Source organism: Rhinatrema bivittatum, chromosome 7, assembly GCF_901001135.1.
Source record: "Rhinatrema bivittatum chromosome 7, aRhiBiv1.1, whole genome shotgun sequence".
Lineage (NCBI taxonomy): Eukaryota > Metazoa > Chordata > Amphibia > Gymnophiona > Rhinatrematidae > Rhinatrema > Rhinatrema bivittatum.
This window is the reverse complement of record NC_042621.1, coordinates 103,362,797-103,382,351: the sequence shown is the minus strand read 5'-3', so window position 1 is coordinate 103,382,351 and position 19,555 is coordinate 103,362,797. Positions and strand designations below refer to the sequence as shown.

General features: G+C 46.9%; 1 protein-coding gene across 1 annotated transcript in view; it reads left to right on the top strand.

Annotated features, from left to right (window-relative positions):
* The window catches only part of CARMIL2 (capping protein regulator and myosin 1 linker 2), a 435,549-nt gene that overhangs the window by 88,400 nt on the left and 327,594 nt on the right, over window positions 1-19,555 (top strand). The window contains exons 10-11 of the mRNA XM_029608841.1: window positions 6,352-6,480; window positions 18,181-18,294. Of these exons, the coding sequence (XP_029464701.1) occupies window positions 6,352-6,480; window positions 18,181-18,294 (243 nt within the window). The remainder of the gene's footprint in view (window positions 1-6,351; window positions 6,481-18,180; window positions 18,295-19,555) is intronic.

The window sequence follows — 19,555 nt, the reverse complement described above, 5'->3', positions numbered from 1 at the left end:
CCTCCTCCACTGGGTACAGGAAAGACAGTCATGTTGTCAGGGGCTGTTTCAGAAGTGTGAGGATTCCCTTCCCCTGTGGTCTCTGGTAGGGCAGGGTTTTGACTGCTGGAGGGACCCTGATTCTGATGACTGGGGGGATCCTTCCGAGGATGGATTGGAGGAACCCACAATGTTTTCTTTGGAGTTTATCCTCCTCTGGCATGGGGCGAATTTAGCTCGTAAAGTAGCTGGGAGGCAGTCGGACCAGTCTCGTGGTCTGTGTCCTGGGAAAAGGCCTAGCTACTCCAAGACTCCGGTTTGGTGGTAAGCGCCCAGGGTCCTCGGGATCAGGACGGACCCGGACAGTCTGGCAGTCATCTCGGAGGATTCAGACGGAGTTCAGCAGGATTCTGCCTCTCCTGACCCAGCTGTGCCTAACCCTACTCCGGATATACCTGACCCGGATGGTGGATTGAACCAGATGCCAGTTACTGAAGGGGATGACCCGAAGGTGGTGCATCTCTTCCATAAGGAAGAGCTATGGCCCTTAGTCCCTCATATTCTTGAGGAGCTGGGGATCATGTTCCTCAGGAGGGGTCTGATCAGGATGGAGTGGACCTGGTCCTGGATGGTCTGAGGGGTCTGGTGAAAGCCTTTCCTTTTCACAAGTCAGTGGAAAAGCTGATGGTCAGGGAGTGGTACACTCCAGAGGTGGGGCTGAAGGTTGGCCAGGTGTTAGTGAAGTTATATTCGTTGCCTGAGGACACACTAGAGCTGTTGGCGCTCCTTAGGTGGACACATCAGTATCTGCGGTCACTAAGAAGGCAACCATTCCTGTGTCTGGTTTAGCAGCACTGAAAGATATCCAGGATAGGAAGTTGGAAATTCATCTCAAGAAGATATTTGAGGTTTATGTGCTTGGCATTCGGGCTGCTGTATGCAGTAGCTTTGTGTGGAGGGCCAGTTTACCCTGGGTTCAGCAGCTACAGGCTACAAGGACGCTTTTGGCGTCCGAGGCTAAGCTGGTAGTCTGTCTTGAGGCGGCTGCTGCTTATGTTCCTGATGACCTGTACGGCCTCATCAGAACTTCTTCGAGAATTATGATATCTGTGGTTCTGGCTAAGATTGCCTTTGGTTAAGGAACTGGTCAGCAGATGTTTGGTATAAGACTCGACTAGGAGTGTTACCTTTGAAGGGTAAGCTTCTGTTTGGAGAAGACAGAGGAGCTAATGAAGCATCTTGATGAGACCAAAGGACCTAAGCGGCCAGAAGATAAGCCTAAAGAAAGCAAAGGCTCCTTTGCAGGGCATTCCTGATTTCAGACGACTAGAAGGTTTTGTACGACTAAGCTCTCAGCAGGGGTTCAGAGGCAAGGTACCAGGAGGTGGCTATCCTGGACCCAACCCTTTCGAGGGGGAAGGAAACCAGGCAGAGAGGGTATAAGCCAGGGATCTGGCGGGGCAAAGTCCTCACAATGAAGCGAGACTGATCTACCTCTCTCTCTCTTCCTCCTATTGGGGGGCGTTTGACTCTGTTTTATGAGGAATGGCCAAAATCACAATAGACCAGTGGGTTCTCAGCATGATAAGAGACAGTTATGCAATAGAATCCTCTCGTCCACTTTGAGACCTGTTTATGGTCTCCCTTTGCACTCCATTTGCAAGAGATAGGTGGTCCAAGAAACCGTGGAGCGGTTGCAGTAACTGGGGCCATAGTTCCTATCCCATTGGGGGAACAGCGAACAGGAAGATATTCCATCCTTTTCATGGAGCAAAAAAAAAAGGAAGATTCCTTCCACTGAATTTGGTTTTAAAGAAGATGAATGTGGCAATCCAAGTTCCCCGTTTTCGAATGGAAACTCTGTGTTCAGTGATTGCAGCGGTGTGCAAAGGAGAATTCCAGTTCGCGCAGATAGTCAGCGATTTCTACATTTCATGTTTCTCGGGAACCACTTTGAATTTTGTACCCTGCCATGCAGTTTGGCAATGGCGTCACATTTGCCAAGGTGAATAGTGGTGGTGACAGAGACACTCAAGAAAATGGGCATCTTGTGCATCCATATAGGGACGATTGGCTCATTTGGGCAAAGTCGGAAGACCTCCGTAGTCAAGCAGTGGCTTAAGTAGTACAGTAATTGAGGTTTCTGGGCTGGGTGGTGAATCTGGCGAAGAGTCATCTCACCCTGTCATAGGTTCTGGAGGTCTTGGGAGCACACTTTGACTCCAGGTTGGAGAAGGTTTTTTCTTACCGAGGGGCCTATTCTCAAATTGTAGAAGCAGGTACACAGGTGTTGCAGGCGGCGGGTCCTAGGGTCTGGGATTACCTGCATGTGTTGGGGCTCTATGGCCTTGGTGTTGGAGCTGGTCCCTTGAGCTTTTGTGCATAAGAGGCCTCTGCAGAGGTCTCTTCTTTCCCGATGGGATCCTTTGTCAGAGCAGTTTCATCTTCCTCTGTCACTCGTGGAACCTGCCAGGTCCAGTCTCTCATGGTACTTGGTCAAGAACAATTGAGACATGGAATAGACTTGGAAGTTCCAAGCTGGGTGGTAGTTATCACCAATGCCAGTCTTGCCTGCTAGAGAGCGGTATGCCAGAATCAGTTGGCCCAGGGCACAGGTCAGAAGAAGAGAAGTTCTGGGGTCTCAGTCGTTTGGAGACACCTCTGATGAGCGGCCACTTGGTGCACATTCTATCGGACAACACGACCACGGTGACTTATATCAATCGTCAAGGGGGAACAAGGAGCCGAGTAGTAGCCCTGGAAGCTCAGGAGTTGATTTTTTGAGCAGAATGGCATCCAGCTATGTTAGCAGCATCTCACATTGCTGGGATGGACAACGTGCAAGCAAATTTTCTCATTTGCCAGAAACTGGATCCCAGGGAGTGGAAGTTGTCAGACGAGGTAATGGCTCGCTTGGTCTTAGTGGCATCACGGAAGAACGCAAAAGTGCCCTGGTTCTTCAGTTGCAGATGAGAGCATGCAGCAGAGAGTATAGATGCTCTGCTTCTATCCTGGAAAACAACACGGAAGCCGATCCAAGTAGCAGCAATGCAACCAGAACAAAATTAGATCGGTATCAGGAAATACTTTAATTAAAGGTAAAAACCAGTGCCCGACTCAGGCCGGGTTTCGTCCAGACAACGTGGGCTGCTTCAGGGGCTATATATATATATATAAAAGAGCTACGTGAAAAAGAAGATGACCATTCAAATAATGTTAATTCCTTCACAGTAACTAGTAGTGCAGCTACAGACATTAGCTTAGGCACAGTAGCTCAGCACACAGTCTGTAAACCGATTAACATCTCAGCAAACAGGAAGTCTACTGTATTTGTCCCCCGTAGGAATTGTCTTTAAATTTACAGTACAGAACAGCATAAATGGACAAGTCAGCGTCTCAGCATACTGGAAGTGTACTTGGACCTAAGCTAATGTCTGTAGCTGCACTACTAGTTACTGTGAAGGAATTAACATTATTTGAATGATCATCTTCTTTTTCACATTGCTCTTTTATATATATAGCCCCTGAAGCAGCCCACATTGTATGGGTGAAACTTGGCCCGAGTCGGGCACTGGTTTTTACCTTTAATTAAAGTATTTCCTGACACCAATCTAATTTTGTTCTGGTTGTACTGCTTCTATCCTGCCCTGAGGGATTCTGCTTTACATGTTACCCCCATGGCTCCTGGTGTGGAAACTGATACAGTGAATAGAAAATCGTCCTGGGAAGGTGATTCTGGTAGTACCAGAGTGGCCGAGGCACTCATGGTTCGCAGACCTAGTCAACCTGGTGGTGGATGGTCCACTGTGGTTCGCACATTTGACCAGTCTGCTTCGACATCGTCCAGTCTTTTCAGATTGGGCGGATCGCTTCTATCTCACGGCTTGGCTTTGAGAGGAGGCATTTGAGAGAAAAAGGATATCCGGAGGATGTCATTACCATCTTGTGGCAGGCTAAAAAGACTTCCATCTCGTCGTCTTGTGTAAGAGTTTGGAAGATCTTTGAGTCCTGGTTCACAGGTTGAGGAATATTCGCGACGCAGGCCTCGATAGCTCACATTTTTAACAGAAAAGTTTGGTTAAAGGCTTGGCTTTTAACTCTCTTAAGTTTCACATTTTGGCCTTGGGCTGTTAATGTGGCAAGGTGCATGGACTGCCGTTGCCTGTTCACCCAGATGTGGTTCACGTCCTCTGTGGGGCAAAGCATCTGTGTCATCCTGGGCAGAAAATATGTCCCTCATGGAACATTAATCTAGTACTTCAAGGGTTATGTGTAGCTCCTTTTGAGAAGGGCAGTGGTAAAGGATCTCACCTTGAAGGTGGTGTTTTCTGAAAATCTTGGATTCCGGGATATCTTTGAAGATGGTGCCCTCCTTTCTCCCGAAGGTTGTGCCATTTGAATCAGACCGTGGAACTCCTAGCCTTTTTGGATTTGGATGTGTCATTTCCACATGCTTGAGGGTTATGGTGTTTGAATTTAAGGAGGGTTTTGTTGCGTTTCCTTAAAGTCACCAATAGTTTCAGGGTGTTGGACCATCTCTTTATGCTATGGAGCTGTCCTTGGAAAGGGTAGAAAGCTTCAAAGTCCACGATAGCAAGGTGGTTGAAAGAGGCAATAAACTCTGCTTATATTTGTAAGGGGTGACAGAGGTCCTCATCAAGAAAACAGTATATGACTTTGTTTCAAACAACTTTGTCAAGAGAGAGAAACTTCCTTTTCCACCCATCCCTCATTGAGGATTGCGGTGCAGTTGCCCAGTCTGTCAGTTCAAGGTATTACTGTACATTGATATCAACAATTTATGGTTTCTGGGAGACCAGGCACCATCCTCCACATACATGTAAAACATGAAAGTCCAGCCAAATTTGCAGCATCTTTCCAAGGGAGCCCCGTAGTACCTTGCCAGATATTCATCTTGTGCTTAACCTGTTTGATCTAGCCTACTTTATAAAGGTTACTTCAGACTTAAGCTCCACTCCTGCTTTCCTCCTCCTCCTGATCTGCTGGACAGTTCCCTGCTGAAATCGATAAAAGAAGTGTTCTGAGCAACACCAGCCTTTTTTTTTTTCTCCTCCATGCTCCTTAGTCCTCAGACAGCCCCTCTCTGTGCCTTGTTAAGGGAAATCTATAATTCTTCCTCTTAGATTTGTAAGACCACACAGGTCCCAATATTCAACTCAGAGTGAAACAAACTTAGAATTTGCAATCTTTTCTCTTGGTTTTGTAAAGTCCATACAGTTTCCAGCATTCAATTCAAAGAGAAACAAACTCACCAGACTTCCTTCTTCCTCCCTGAGGGGCCATAAATTCAATAAAAAAAAAAAAAAAAGCGCGGAAAGCGGGCACTGAAAAGTCAGCACCTGCTTTCTTAACGTGCGCATGGCTATATTACAATTAGGGGGTCGTGTTAGCAAGGAGGCGCTAGGGTCGCTTGCGTGACCTTAGCGACCCTGCGGTTACCAGCGTTCTGCCAGTCATGAACACCGACGACGATAAACTCGGCATCAGTTTTCATAACTGTAGTCTGCCAGTTATGAAACAGACGCCAAGTTTATTGGCGTCTGTTTTCATAATGCAGCTGGCCAGTTATGAAAACCGACGCCGAGCATATCGGTGTCAGTCTTCAATGCGGCCAGCTGAGGTTTTTTTTTTTTTTAAACTTTTTCAATGTGCTTAGCTATTAATGCCTGCTCCAGGTAGGCGTTAATAGCTGAGCGATAAAAGTGCGTCTGAGATGCACATTTATTTTTTTGCATTGGAGTGGATGAGTAATAGCCTCATTCACATGCATTTGCATGTGATGAGCGCTATCCCGTTCACTCCTCGTCGGACGCGTATTAAATAGGCTCTAATCCCCTTATTGCATTAGGGGGTGGATTAGCGCCTATTTAACCCGCGTCCGACTGTGCACTGTATTGTATCGGCCCCTGAGTTAGCACACCTGATGCACATTTAACTAGCATGCTGAGAATCCCTGCCCACCCTCTCCTAAAACTCCACCCCTTCTTCTGTCAGCAACAAGAGCTTCTATCCTTAGGCATTCTGGAAATTGTAGTTCTGATAAGTGAGTATCTTTTCCTCCTTTGAGGACCATCTACCCCATCATTCCTACAGATAATGTATTGCCTTGCTCATTTCCTGGTGCAGCTGACAAATTACAAACTCTGTTTTGTGTTCCATGATACCCGTCTCAGGAAGCAAAACTGTGCCATTTTATAACTGTGTCTTCTAGCCTAGCTTTGCCCATTCAATGAGAATTCAGAGAGAATTTATGGAATAAATGGGTGGATTCGTGCCTGGATTGAACAAATGATTAGTAATATCCATAACCAAACATAAAGCAGTTTGTTTTCTTCTCTTGTTTTGGTATAGATGGTGAATGAAATGTGTATGACTGTGCAGGAGCACATGGATATGCTGACTGCCTGCTCAGGGAGAGAAGCTGCTGCCGATATATTTGCTGCTGAAGAGGCTGTGAAGGAAGCAAACCTTACCATCAGCGTATGTTTGTTTGACTTCTCTGAGACTGTTTTTTCCTCTCTCGCATGTCTTCTGGCCCTGTCTCAGCGGTTTTCAACTTTTTTTTTCTCTTAGAGATGCAACAAAAATCTGATCAAGATTTTTGGACATTTTTAAAAGGTTTCATTTTTCAGATAAACAAAGTCAAAGAAACTGATTTATTTATGTATTTGAAGCTATTTTAAAGTAACTTTTCATCACTTAGCTTCAAGGCAATGTTAAAAATGTTCCTACAATAAATATAAAATTCAGTCAGTATAAAAACAACACATCTTATACAATAATACAATTAAATTAGTACACAAAATGTATGCAAAAAATTCTTAAAATAAGGCATGAAAGAGCACCAAAACTGTACATACATAAACATACCAATAACTTGCACACATGATAAATAATACATAAGGAGGGTCATTTTCAAACAGCTTGCATAGCCTAAAGTCTATGGTTACATTTTACATTCGATTTTAGCCAAACTTTTCAAAAGTGGATATATGCGCATAAATCTGCTTTGAAAATTTGCAGTGGTGCCTGGAACCAGTGGCAACATACATGCACAAAGTTACACCAGCTCAGGAGAATGAATAACTTCATGCCTGCATATTTACATGCATGCTTTCAAAATTCAGAACTATCTTCCTAAGTTCTGTCTCCACCTCAGCTCCACCCTCCTGGAACATCTCTTGTAGTTCATGTAAAAGTATGCGTGAAATGATGTTTACGCATATAACCCACTGGACAATTTTCAAACGGCCATTTATGCACATAAAACTGGGGTTTCTCAGAGGACAAGCAGGATGGTAATCATCACACATCCTAGAAACTTTGACTAGGAACACTGAGCATGCTCAGGATGCCCTATAGCATGCATCTACGCAGGGTCCCTCTTCAGTCTTTTTTTCCGCAGAATTATCAGCATCACAGTTGGATTGAGCTCTAAAACTTTGGTTTTTTGCCTCATGGAAAACTTCTTTTTTGCGTTTTTTCGCTGTTTCTCTTTGAAAGTCTGTCGCTAGGTCCCTCTCGGTACCTCCCCATAGTGTCTCCCAGTCAGGGTTTTCAGCGTTTGGTTAAGTTTACTTTCACAGTCTGTTCCCCCTATAGTGGCAGGGCCTTGGTGCCCCTTCTACATTGACACCTGCCGCCATCATTCCATAATTTTTCCCGTTTGTTTCGCCCCGTCAAGGCCACGTCTGGCTTCCGTCGATGCACCCAGTGCCCAAGGACCATGTCGATCACCGATCCTCACGAGTTTTGTATCCTCTGCCTGGGTGCATTGCATGACATCTGGTGTGCGCTTGTGCACTCATATGACCCCGAAGGGACATCATCTTCGACTCGACAAGATAGACACCCTCTTATGGTCAAAGAAGTATGAGCCATCAACATCGAAGGAGTTGAAACGCGCTAATGCATACTATGCCATTGACATCAGCAGGACCGTTGTCGATCTCTTCTGGGCTGAGGCATCTGATCAACATCGTCTTTAATCTCAGCACCTGGGAAAGACACTGCTGAGCATCATGGGAAGACTAAGAAGTATCGGTGCTGATCACTGTTGCTGCACGGTGCCGGGCATGGGAATTCACCGGCTTTTTCCGCGATTCCCCTGAAGTGACGACCTGGCGAGGAGTGTCAAGCCTCCAAAGATGCCTGGGGTCCGTGTCGGTCTGCAGTGGTTCTGGTGACAGTCCTGATCCTCCCTCGCAGGTCCGAGGACGATATGGTCCCCCAACTCTTTCTCCCAGTCACTATTGGCATTGGCAACATTTGAGGAGTAACTGGAGCATCGAGTCCAGCTAGCAGTGGAGCAGGTGCTCTAAGACTTCGGTCCTGCAGCACTGACAGCACTGGAGCCGATACCACCCGTTCTCGTACAGCTTCTGGAGAAGCTCAGTGTGCTAATCGGTGCCTTACCAACCCACCTGGAGTGGCACCTGTGCACGGCGGGGCACTGAGGCCTCCCCATACCAATACGGTAGTTGTCGTCGGTTCCCTCGAAGAGGAGACTCTGCCGAGACTGGCGGAGATACCAAAGCCGGTAGTCCCCTGTTCAGTTCCATCTGTGCCTGCACCTAGGGCCCCATCCCCTGTGGTATACAGTGAGGTTGAGGGTACCTACGGCCCCTGGGGGGATGATCAGATAGAATTCTCCTTTGAGGATATGGATGGTCCTGTGTCAGATCCTTCTCTTCCAGAGATATGAAGGAGGTCCCCACCTGAGGACTTGACCTTCACAGGATTCATCACGGTAATGGCAGAGGCCATCCCGTTCCAGCTTTTGACTGAAGAATACGCCAGGCACAAAATGCTTGAGGTTCTTCAGTTCATTTAGCTCCATAAGAAGATTGTGGTGGACCTGCTACACGAGATCCTTACAGAGTTGCTGCCGAATTCGATAAGCGTCAGCTGCCCCACCAATCAGTGATGGTTGAATCTACTCTCAAGAGGGCCAAGAGCTCTTGGACCCACTCCTCAGCGTCCCCTGGGGAAGGACCACAGAACGTTGGACACTCTTGGGAGGAAAGTGTTCCAAGGCACCATGCTTATTGTGTGAATCACTGCCTACCAGCTCTAAATGGACCAATACTCATGGGACATCTGGAAGCAGGTGCAGGAGGTGCCCAAGCAGCTGCCTCAACAGCAGCAGGACATCCTCATGCCGCTGGTACAGAAGGGTTCGGAGTGTGGAAAACACAAGGTCTGTGCAACCTACGATGTTTTCAAAATGCCATTGAGGGTCTCTTCAGCGGGAATCTGCACCCACAGACTGGCATAGCTGCGAGATATGGATCTCAGACCAGAGGTGCAGGATCGACTTGCTGACGTGCCATGCAGTGGAGAGGATCTCTTCGGAGACAGAGTGACGGATGCTGTGGCCCAACTTCTGGACCACCATGAAACCCTCCAATGCTCTCTACCAGCACTCCAGATCCGTCATCCTCATCCAGGAGGCTGTTGAGGCAGGGGCCTAGGAAGCCTTTCACCAGAGGAAATACTATCTTCCACCTCCTCAATCCCGTACACACAATGAGAGCTCCTGTGACTGTTCCAGGCAGCAGAGAGCTCCCAACCCCAGCCGGCTTCTCATTCAACTCTAGGGACAGGATGTTGACTGGGCCGTAGGAAGCATAAGCCAGTTGCCCATACCCGGGACAATGGACCCTCCGGTCAGGAGCAAGCTGCAGTTCTTTGCAAAATGGTGGCCCAGTGTAACTTCGGACCAGTGAGTTTTATCCATTGTCCACCGGGGATACCAATTAAACCTATTGGGTGCCCTGCAAAATTGCCCTCCATGTCCATCTTGGGGACCGGTAGCGCATCAGGAAGTGCTACAAATGGAGCTCTCCTCCCTCTTAACAGCCAGGGTGGTTGAGCCCGTACCACCAGGGCAAAGAGGGCAGGGACCTGATTCCAAAGAGAACAGGAGAACTCGTCCCATGCTAGACCTGAGGGCCTTGGACAAGTTTCTAAGAAAAAATAGTTCAAGATGGTTTCCCTGGTCACCTTGAGCCCCTTTATGTAAAAAGGGGACTGGTTATGCTCCCTCAACCTACAGGACACATGCACCCATATCGAGAACTTCCCTGGTCACAGGAAGCATCTCCGATTTGTGGTGGGAAAACAGCACTTCCAGTACTGGGTGTTGCCGTTTGGGCTTGGTCACCCCACAAGTCTTCACAAAATGCCTGGTTGTGGTGGCGGCACACCTCCATAGACTGGGAGTGCATATTTTCCCGTATCTGGATGATTGGCTGGTCATGCACGTATATACGCTCATATGGGTCAATGAATGTGCGCACATGTGCACTCGCATGCCTGTTTAAAAGTTACTATCATAATTTTTTATTTTTAAACATAGGCACATAAGTTACCCCATGTAAGTTACACCCTCTGAACAGCAGGTCTAACTTGATCCAAAGTAAAGTGTGTGCATGATTGACCAATTATTCAAGGATTTTCAAAGTGAACTTATACGCAAGGGTTTATCTTAGTGTGATTGGCGCATACAGTCATGGTGTAGATGGTATCCCCATCTCTGTTGGCTGGTCAAGAGCACGTCTCAGGTAGGGACCATCTGGTTCATGCGCTTGATCATCCGGGTGTTGGAGTCACTAGGGTTTGTTTTCAACTACCCAAAGACCCATCTCAGTCTGTCACCTCAATTGGACTTCATCAGAGCCCTGCTAGACATGACTCAAGCCAATGCCTTTCTGCCGCGTCAGAGGGCCATTGCTCTGGTAACCATTGTGACACAAGTGCATCAGAGCCAGCAGGTATTGGCTTGGCAAATGTTGAGGATGTTGGGTCACATGACCACAACAATCCATGTCACTCCCTTAACACGATTACACATTCACAGAGCCCAATGGACCCTGAGGTCACAGTGGCACTAGGCCACTCAGAGCCTCCAGGATTGCATATGAGTCATCTCATCTCTCCGGGATGCTTTTTTCTGGTGGCGGGTACTCTCCAGTCTGGAACAAGGGGTTTCTTTGGAATCTCTCTACTCAAGTTGTGCTAACCAGGGATGCATCTACCCTGGGGTGGGGAGCTCATGTAGATGGGCTTGGCACCAAGGGGCTATGGACTTCTCAGAAACCATCACTTCCACTAATTTTTTCCTATGTCCCTGCTGGAACCTAGATACTCCTCTTGAACTATCTAATTTGGGCCGTAATGTTAGATTAAAATCTCCTCCTGCCCTAAGATTACTGGGCCTTTAGCAAAATGTACTAACACCTCCAATGTCTCCTGATAAAATTCCCCTTGGTTTTGGTTTGGATCATAAATATTAGACAATGTGATACCTACCCCGTTGATTTGAATATTTACAAATATGTACCTTCCTCCTCATCCCTTTTAACATCCAACACTTAGATGTTTAATTTTTTATGAAATAGTACCCCATTCCCTCTGCTTTATTCTTTAAACAATTCGAAGCTAGCCAAATTTGACAATAGTCTGTCTCAAGAGTCCTTCATCCTGCCTTCTAAGATGAGATGCCTGTATAAAGGCAAACAGTTTTTCTAGTAGCCTTTGTAAGATACCATGTTTCCACTCTGAACTTTCCTCCTCCTTTTTTTCCTTCCCCTCCCAATCCCAGTACTTATAGAAGTACCCTCCCTGCCAACCCCCCCCCCACCCTTTAACAAACTTTCCCCCACTCCATCAGGCTGCCCCTAATGATAGCGTTCCTACAGAGGGATGACCCTGTCGTCAGAGAGACCCCCAGCCTTAAAGGCAACAGCCTGCAAACATTACTGTAATAAGTTCCCAACACATTCCCACATCTCTCACTGACCATCTCATGGTTAATAAAACTTTAAAACTTTAATTCAGTCTTTCACAGGAATCTGTTCTTCCTTCCTTGCAGAGACCTTCAACCGCCCTTTCCAATCTTAGCAGAATTTTTCTTTCCGCAAGGCACACACTGCCAGCGAGTGAAAGCATTCTTAGTTGCAGAATTTGCTGACGCCATCTTTCCTGTATTGTCTCCCTCATTGGTGGTGATTGCCAATCCAGCTTTCTGCAAAGCCATTACTGCCTCTGCTTTACTTTGGGCTGTATAGCTGGCCCCACTCACAGTAAATAAAAGTACAAAGGGAAATGGCCACCTGTATTGTTACGTCTTTCATTTCTCTTCACCTCTGCAAAGTTATTGAAGCCAGACCGCAGTAACATTTCAGCTTATGACCTTCCTATACAAAGGAGCCCCGTTTTATGTCTTTAGCTAGAATCTTCTCTTTAATCGGGAGGTCTTTAAAACCCAGCACTGTGCCTCTAGGAAGATTATTACATTGCTGGCCCAGTGCTCTGTGAGCTCATTCTATAGAAATAGCAGCAGGCTCTGCGGTATCAAGCTCAGCGCCACTGAGCAAGACCTTGCTGACATTAAGCGCTGCTAACCTAACGTCCTCATACGCTGCTGTTTCCGGGAGACCACAAATTCTAATGTTCTTTTTGGACCTGTTTTCGAGGTCCTCCAATTTGTCCCATACTGCGCCATAGTTACATTCCAAGGCTGTTGTAGATGCTTTCATTGCCATGAGGCGCTCTTCCTGGTCCTTGGTATGATGCTCCACCTTGTCTATTCTGCCTTCCTATAATTCGGTGATCACCTCCATCATATCATTTTTTTAATTCGCAAAACCAGGTTTTCAGATAGCTGCAGGTAAGTGCTGTGTCTGCTGTGTTGGATTTCTGCTCATGCTTGCTGCTTCAGAGTCTGAGGCCTGAGCGCACACAGCTGCTGGCATAGTTGCAGGCTTTTGGCCTGTGCTTCCTGCTGCAAAAAAAAAAAGCTCTTGATCATTGAAATATTTCCTCTAGTAGACATGCTATCAGTTGCCTATGTCTTTCCTCAGAGGGGCCAGCAACTGTAGTCTGTGCACCGGATGTAGCAAATAACACTAATTAAAATACCTCTGGCAGGAGCTCCCAAGTTAAGCTGCCGTCTCCAGCAATGATGTCACTTCCTCCCTTTTATTAATGTATTTGTTTAGATTTGGCTCATGCCTTTTCATTAGTTGCTCAAAGCACGTTACATTCAGGTAAAGTAGGTATTTTCCTGTCTGCAGAGTGCTTACAATCTAAGGGGTCTGTTTACAAAATTGCAGTAGTAAATCCCATGTGAATTTTCCCAGCTATAAAATACAGCTTTAGAAAATACTGCAGTGAATTATTTTAACCAGCACGGTGGTGGTCCCATAATCTGGGACTGCTGTTTTTTAAAGTGGCCTTTTTTGCTCCATCAACCCCATCCCCCCATGCCCCAGTTTACCATGCGGTAAAACCTTAACACAGCTTAGAAAATAACTCCCTAAGGACCTCATTTACTAAGCAGGTTCATGGGAGAAACACCTGAGTAAATCAGGCCCTAAGTTTTTGTACCTGAGGCAATGGAGGGTAAAGTGACTTGCCCAAAGTTACACATAAGCCAAATTTAAAGTACTTTCTTTGTTTAATAAACAAGCATTCAGTATCCAAAGGGGTAGATTTTCAAAAACTGCGAATAGGCGTACTTTTGTTGGCGCTCCAGGCGCAAACAAAAGTACGCTGGATTTCAGTAGATACGCGCGTAGCCGCTGAAATCCGGGATCGGCGCGCGCAAGGCTATCGATTTCGTATAGCCGGCGCGCACCGAGCCGCGCAGCCTACCCCCGTTCCCTCCGAGGCCGCTCCGAAATCGGAGCGGCCTCGGAGGGAACTTTCTTTTGCCCTCCCCTCACCTTCCCCTCCCTTCCCCTACCTAACCCACCCACCCGGCCCTGTCTAAACCCCCCCCTTACCTTTGTTGGGGGATTTACGCCTCCCGGAGGGAGAAGTAAATCCCCGCGCGCCAGCGGGCCGCTAGCGCGCCGGGACGCGATCTGGGGGCGGGTCCGGAGGGCACGGCCACGCCCCCGGGCCGCCCTGGGCCGTAGCCACGCCCCCGGGCCCGCCCCCGGAACGCTCCCGACACGCCCCGAAAACGCCGCGCGGTTCGGACCCGCCCCCGACAGGCCCCCTCCGAAAACCCCGGGACTTACGCGAGTCCCGGGGCTCTGCGCGCGCCGGTAGGCCTATGTAAAATAGGCTTACCGGCGCGCAGGGCCCTGCTCGCCTAAATCCGCCCGGATTTGGGCGGATTTAGGCGAGCAGGGCTCTTAAAATCCGCCCCTAAGTCTATGCATGTTAGTTTTCCTAAAATATCATTTCTACTCCCCTGACCACTGCCTTTTTACATCTACACTGCACACAAATGGGCAGTCCCCCAGCACAGATGTGCGGGCGCTGCGAATAACCAGGCGCCCGATGCACCCGTGTGGTTGGCCGCCCCGCCGGTGCCTTATCTCCACTCGGGGTTTCTTGACGTGGCGGCGCCGCTGATGTCATTGCTCCGGGTTGTCCCGGGGGAGCGTGCGACGCTGTTGGTGGGGAATGGGAGAGACTGGTGGGCGATTTAAAACCCACCGGCTCTCCTCAGCAGTCTCTTCCTCCTTGGCCCGTGTATCCTTTTTCCCGCTTTTACCTCAGTGCGACCCACGACGCTCACCGCAGCGCTGCCAGTTCTGCTGCTGCGCTCTCGCCGTTGGGAGGCTGCGGCGAAAAACGCTGCCTCCGATGCAGCTGAAGCTCCCCACAACCGGCTCCCCCTCCCCCCCCCAATGAGACGCAGCTTAGCCTGCCGCCATGCCACCACTTCTGCGGCTCCTTCACGACACCGAGAAATCAGTAAGCTGGTCCAGGCCCGCTCTTAAAGGGGAGCGGCCCAAATTCCGCCGCAACAAGTCAAAGTAAGAAAAATCGTTGCCTGATGTTCATTGGGAAAATGCAACAACCTGGATGAGAAAATCCCAGCCTATATGGTGGTGTTAGCACTTGGGTGGGTAGAGTTGCTTTCGGGCCAGGTCGCACACCTGGAAGTTATCATAAATCTCTTCAGAACATAATATATGGTCAAGGCGAGAATAAACATTATGTGGGTTAGAGTAAAATGAGAATCCCCTTTCCTCTAAATGCAACATTCGCCGTGTGTCAAGGCAGTGTAATTCTTGACACAGAAAGCCAGTGCCAATAGCAGCTTGATGTTTCTCTGGGGTTTTCCTAGGCTGGCAATCTATGTCTGGATTGCTGACCACATTGAAATCCCCTGCCATAAGAATTACATAATTTGGAAAGGACAATATTACAGTCATCAAATCAGCAAAGAAATTGACTGTATACATTAGAAACACACTACATGCACATTCCTCCTAGCTAATGACTCAACAATAATAATGTACCGGCCCTCTAGGTCCTTAATCTGCTTATGAAGCTCAAAAGACTGTGATTTATGAATAAGGATAGCTACTCCCCGCTGCCTTTTAGAAAATGAAGAAAAATAGCAGTTCCCCACCCATTTCCTCTTAAGTTTAAGATGTTCAGGGTCCGTCATAAGAGTTTCATGTAATAATGCTATAGTGGATTTGCTTCTTTTGAGTTCCATAAGCAATTTTTTCCTTTCAACGGGAGAGTGTAACCGATCTACATTTAAAGAGCTGAGAACAATATCACCCATAGTCATTTTTAAGAGTGATCATGAACCTGTAAAATAACAAGAACATCCACAAAGGAGGGGCTCCCCAGTCCAAGCCCCACCCACCTGACACAGCAAAAACAATAAAACCCCAAATCAAATTATCACCAGAAATAACACTGACCACCCAGCAATAGAACACAGGAGAAGTCGCATTCCAAGATTCCATATGGAAGCAATCTGAAACACCAACCACAACCATCTCCATTCACACCATTCATACCCCCATATCCACCCCTCACCCCCTAAAAGTTACACCAAACAACCAGAAACAGTCCCATCTTCCACAGATGAACAGTCACTTGATTGCCAGCGTCGAGGTGGATTCTGCTGATTCTGCTCCCGACAGCTAGCCCAGAATCTGTTCATCTTGTGGAGACTCCCAGGATCAACGACGACAGATGAGTTTAATGGGTAACAAAAATCAAGAGAAATGCTCATGAAACCTGGTCACAAATAGAGCAAGCAATGTACCGTGTGAAATCAGCACTCCCCCATCCAGTGCTGCACCCTGTACCCCACAGGTACACGAGTATAAGCCACGCAGCCTCAGCAAATTAAAAAAACTGATGACACGGCTATCTATGTAGTAAAAATGTTGGAACAGGGACTGAATAATATCTGTCCCCAAAGAACAGACTAAAGCTTATGCAAAAGTAATGTTCAAAAGATGCAAATGAAGCATTGGAAGGAATTGACAGTTCTCAGTCCAATTGATACACAAAGGATTTAGCTTCAGCTCTGTTAGCTAACACACTCTTCATTTTGAAAAACTTCGAGATGAGCTGGAAATTGTAAAGAAAACTTTATTCATTTTCGAAAAAGCAGGGAACAATATGGCTGTAAGGGCCTTTGCAGAAATATCCGAGAAGATCAATAGTTTATTGCCCTCATATCAAAGCTCTTTTACTTTGTGATAGGCGGTGAGAAGTTTTGAGCGATCAGTATAATTTAAATACTTAATGATGACTTGCCGTGGACGGGCCTCCTTCTCTTATTCTGTGAGCATGCTCAACCAGCAATGCCCTGTCCTTTGAATCCAAAGCAAGGGCGTCGGGCAGCCATTTTTCACATAAGGGAATCATCACATCAACCCGCTGATTCAGGTAGGCCCACAAGTCGTAGACTTCTGCTCCGATTCTCTAGGTCATCTACTTTCTCTTCGAAAGTGGCACATTTTCCTTTTAAGTCAGTCATCATGTTTGGATACTTGATTTTGGAGCGTGGTAAGAGCACTCCCAGAGACATTAAATGTGTTTTTTACTTCATCAATAGAGGACTGTATCTTATGCAGCTGATTGGTTAAAGCCGTGGTGACGGCACACAGTAGTTTTTGCAACGTAGCCTCCGATATACCATCAGTATTAGGCCCACAATCCGGCACCATCTTGTCCTCTGACCTGCCCGCCTTATCTATGCCCATCTTCCGGGTTTGGCTTGTCATATCCCCTGCCAACCTTAATAACCAATTGTCCATGATAAGCAGGTTTCAAAAATGTATTTCAATACAAAAACTGAGTTGAATAGCTGCAGTAAAAATCTGAATATGTTGGTGATCCCAAGGGAGCAAGACTCAGACAACTGCTTTGTGTCACATCATCGCTCCGCCTCCAAAAGTATCCGATGATTTCTAAAGAGTACATTCTGCCAGTTATCAGACTGTAAAGGTAATAAGTACAGGACTGAAGTTATATCACTAAGACATACCATCTCTCTTCTTGAGAAGAATGCCCTTTTATTTAGGGACCTTCATTTTTGGGGTTTTTTCCCCCGGGAATTTATCAGGGTTTATTATGACAAGAATAAAAACAGGAGAAAATCAGTGGAAAAATGTGACTCATTATTTTTCAGGGTAAATATTGGTGTTTATTTTGGTGAACAGAAGCCAGGACAATAAAAGATTATTAAACAGATTCTTCCACTCAGCAGCATCCCTAACTCTACCCCATCCCCTGCTAGCATACCCCTTTCTCTCCTTACATAATCTCCCTCTTCCCCTCCACTCCATTGTAACAGCATTCATCCTTACTAGTCGCGGCTCAAGGCTTCTCTCTCCTTCAAGATCAAGCTTACCGAGGGTCCTGCATTCTGCAGTGCTGCACGTCTGCTTTTGTGTTGGTGTCAGGGAGTTTTCCAGGAAGTGCTTCTGGTGGGCCTGGCCCGCTTCAGATGCTGCATTGGTGGCACCAAGCCAAGGGCACTTTGGCTTCCTGGGGGGAGAGGGAATCGGGACTTGATACATCACAGCAGCAGCACTGGGAGGGCACGTGCTTTTGCTGGTGGAGGGGTGGGACTTGAAATGTTGCAGGTGCTCTAGTCTACTGCACTGGCTTCCAGCAGTTGCTGGAGGCCTTGAGACACTGTGAGCTGCTCTTGAACCAGCCTAAAATTAGGATGAAAATCGGTTTAGACCGAAAGTCACTTTTGGAAAAATCCAGTAATTTATGGGTGAAAATCAGTTTAAACTGAAAATGAAGGACTCTACCTATATTAGAGGAAGTTTAGGGCAGTACAGACTTAGCTGTGGGTTTTTGTTAGACAACAATAGTTCTGATTTAAGAGGTGAAGACCATGATACTCATCAAAATCCTAATCATTTAGTTGTATGTTTTGTTACTCAGATTTTGCCAGTTTTGTGTGAGATGGGAAATGCTCCTTACCAGAAGAGCAAATTACATCACAAGCTAGAGTGCCTGACCGAGGAGCTGTCCCAGGTCTGCCAACAGGAGCTTCAGGTAAGCAGCTGTAGCAAGCACAGAGATCTGTGGATTACTTATGAATTCTACTCTAGAGCTGACCATTTTTCAGCCTGCAAATTGAGATGCGCATAATGAAGAGCATGAGTCGGCAGTATGAGCTGCTTAGCAAAGGGAGCCAGATCTGTGGAAGTGAATGGGAAACAGCACTGTACAAAACCACCTGAAACATATGGAGATTGATACTCAAACGTCTAAACGGCTACCCGGCCATAATGGGAGCCGTGTGCAGCTAATTTTTAGCCACATTACTCATTATGCAGCTAGAATTTAGCCGCGTATGGCTAAATAATTCGTTATGCTGCTAGAATTTAGGGAACGGGAAGCATTTCGGGAAGTCACAGAGTATGCCCCGTAAGTTATGCGACTGTTGGAGTTAGCCAGTTTCCTTATGCGGCTAACTCTGGTCACGCCATAGGGCTCTCCTAAAGTTAGCCACATAAACATATGGGTGTATTTATTTGGCTAACTAGCTGTGCCACACAGTGGCTGAAAATGGACCTCATGGAGTCCAATCTTTGTTCTAATAATGACTTTCTCTCTGGGATCAGTCAGTTTCCCTATTCCTCTCCTCCATAGTTTACTCAACTGAAAATGTGTGTTAGGAACAGCTTCAAATAGCCTGGTTGTCTGCTTTCCTTGCCACTTACCCCAGAGGATAGGGAATGGATGTCTGATGGCAGCGAGAACAAGAATTGGAGCAGCACAGTCCAGTCTCCCATGCTGGTCTGGTCTGAGAGGGCTGACTGTGAAGATCTGGCACCAGTGAGAGCCTGAAATGGAATAGTATGGGCTCCTGTGCCAGTCACAGGGCAGATCTGGGAGCCAAGGTCTGCTGCCAGCGAGAGGAAACAGCAGGGACAGACCAGGCCCCTGCACTGGTGAAAATGAGAAAGCTGGGCCAGAGGCAGATGCCATTACTAGTGAGGGAATGAAACAAAGCTATGCAGGTTGGCTCATCTGAAGCATAAGTGGGCTTTTTCACCGCATCAGGTCTTATATACATATGCATTTGCCCCGATTTAAAAGTTCTGTACCACTATGGCTACTGTGGACACCCTTTTTTAGGGAAATGAAGGAGTCATTTATTTAGTGTGATTTGTGGCCCGCCAGATAATAACAACAATAAAATAGTACCCAAAAGGAGCACAATAATATTAAACAACATAAAAATATAACCCTTAACATAAAAATTCTAGTAGCCTGCTTGGATACATACATATTTATTGCTAAACATTAA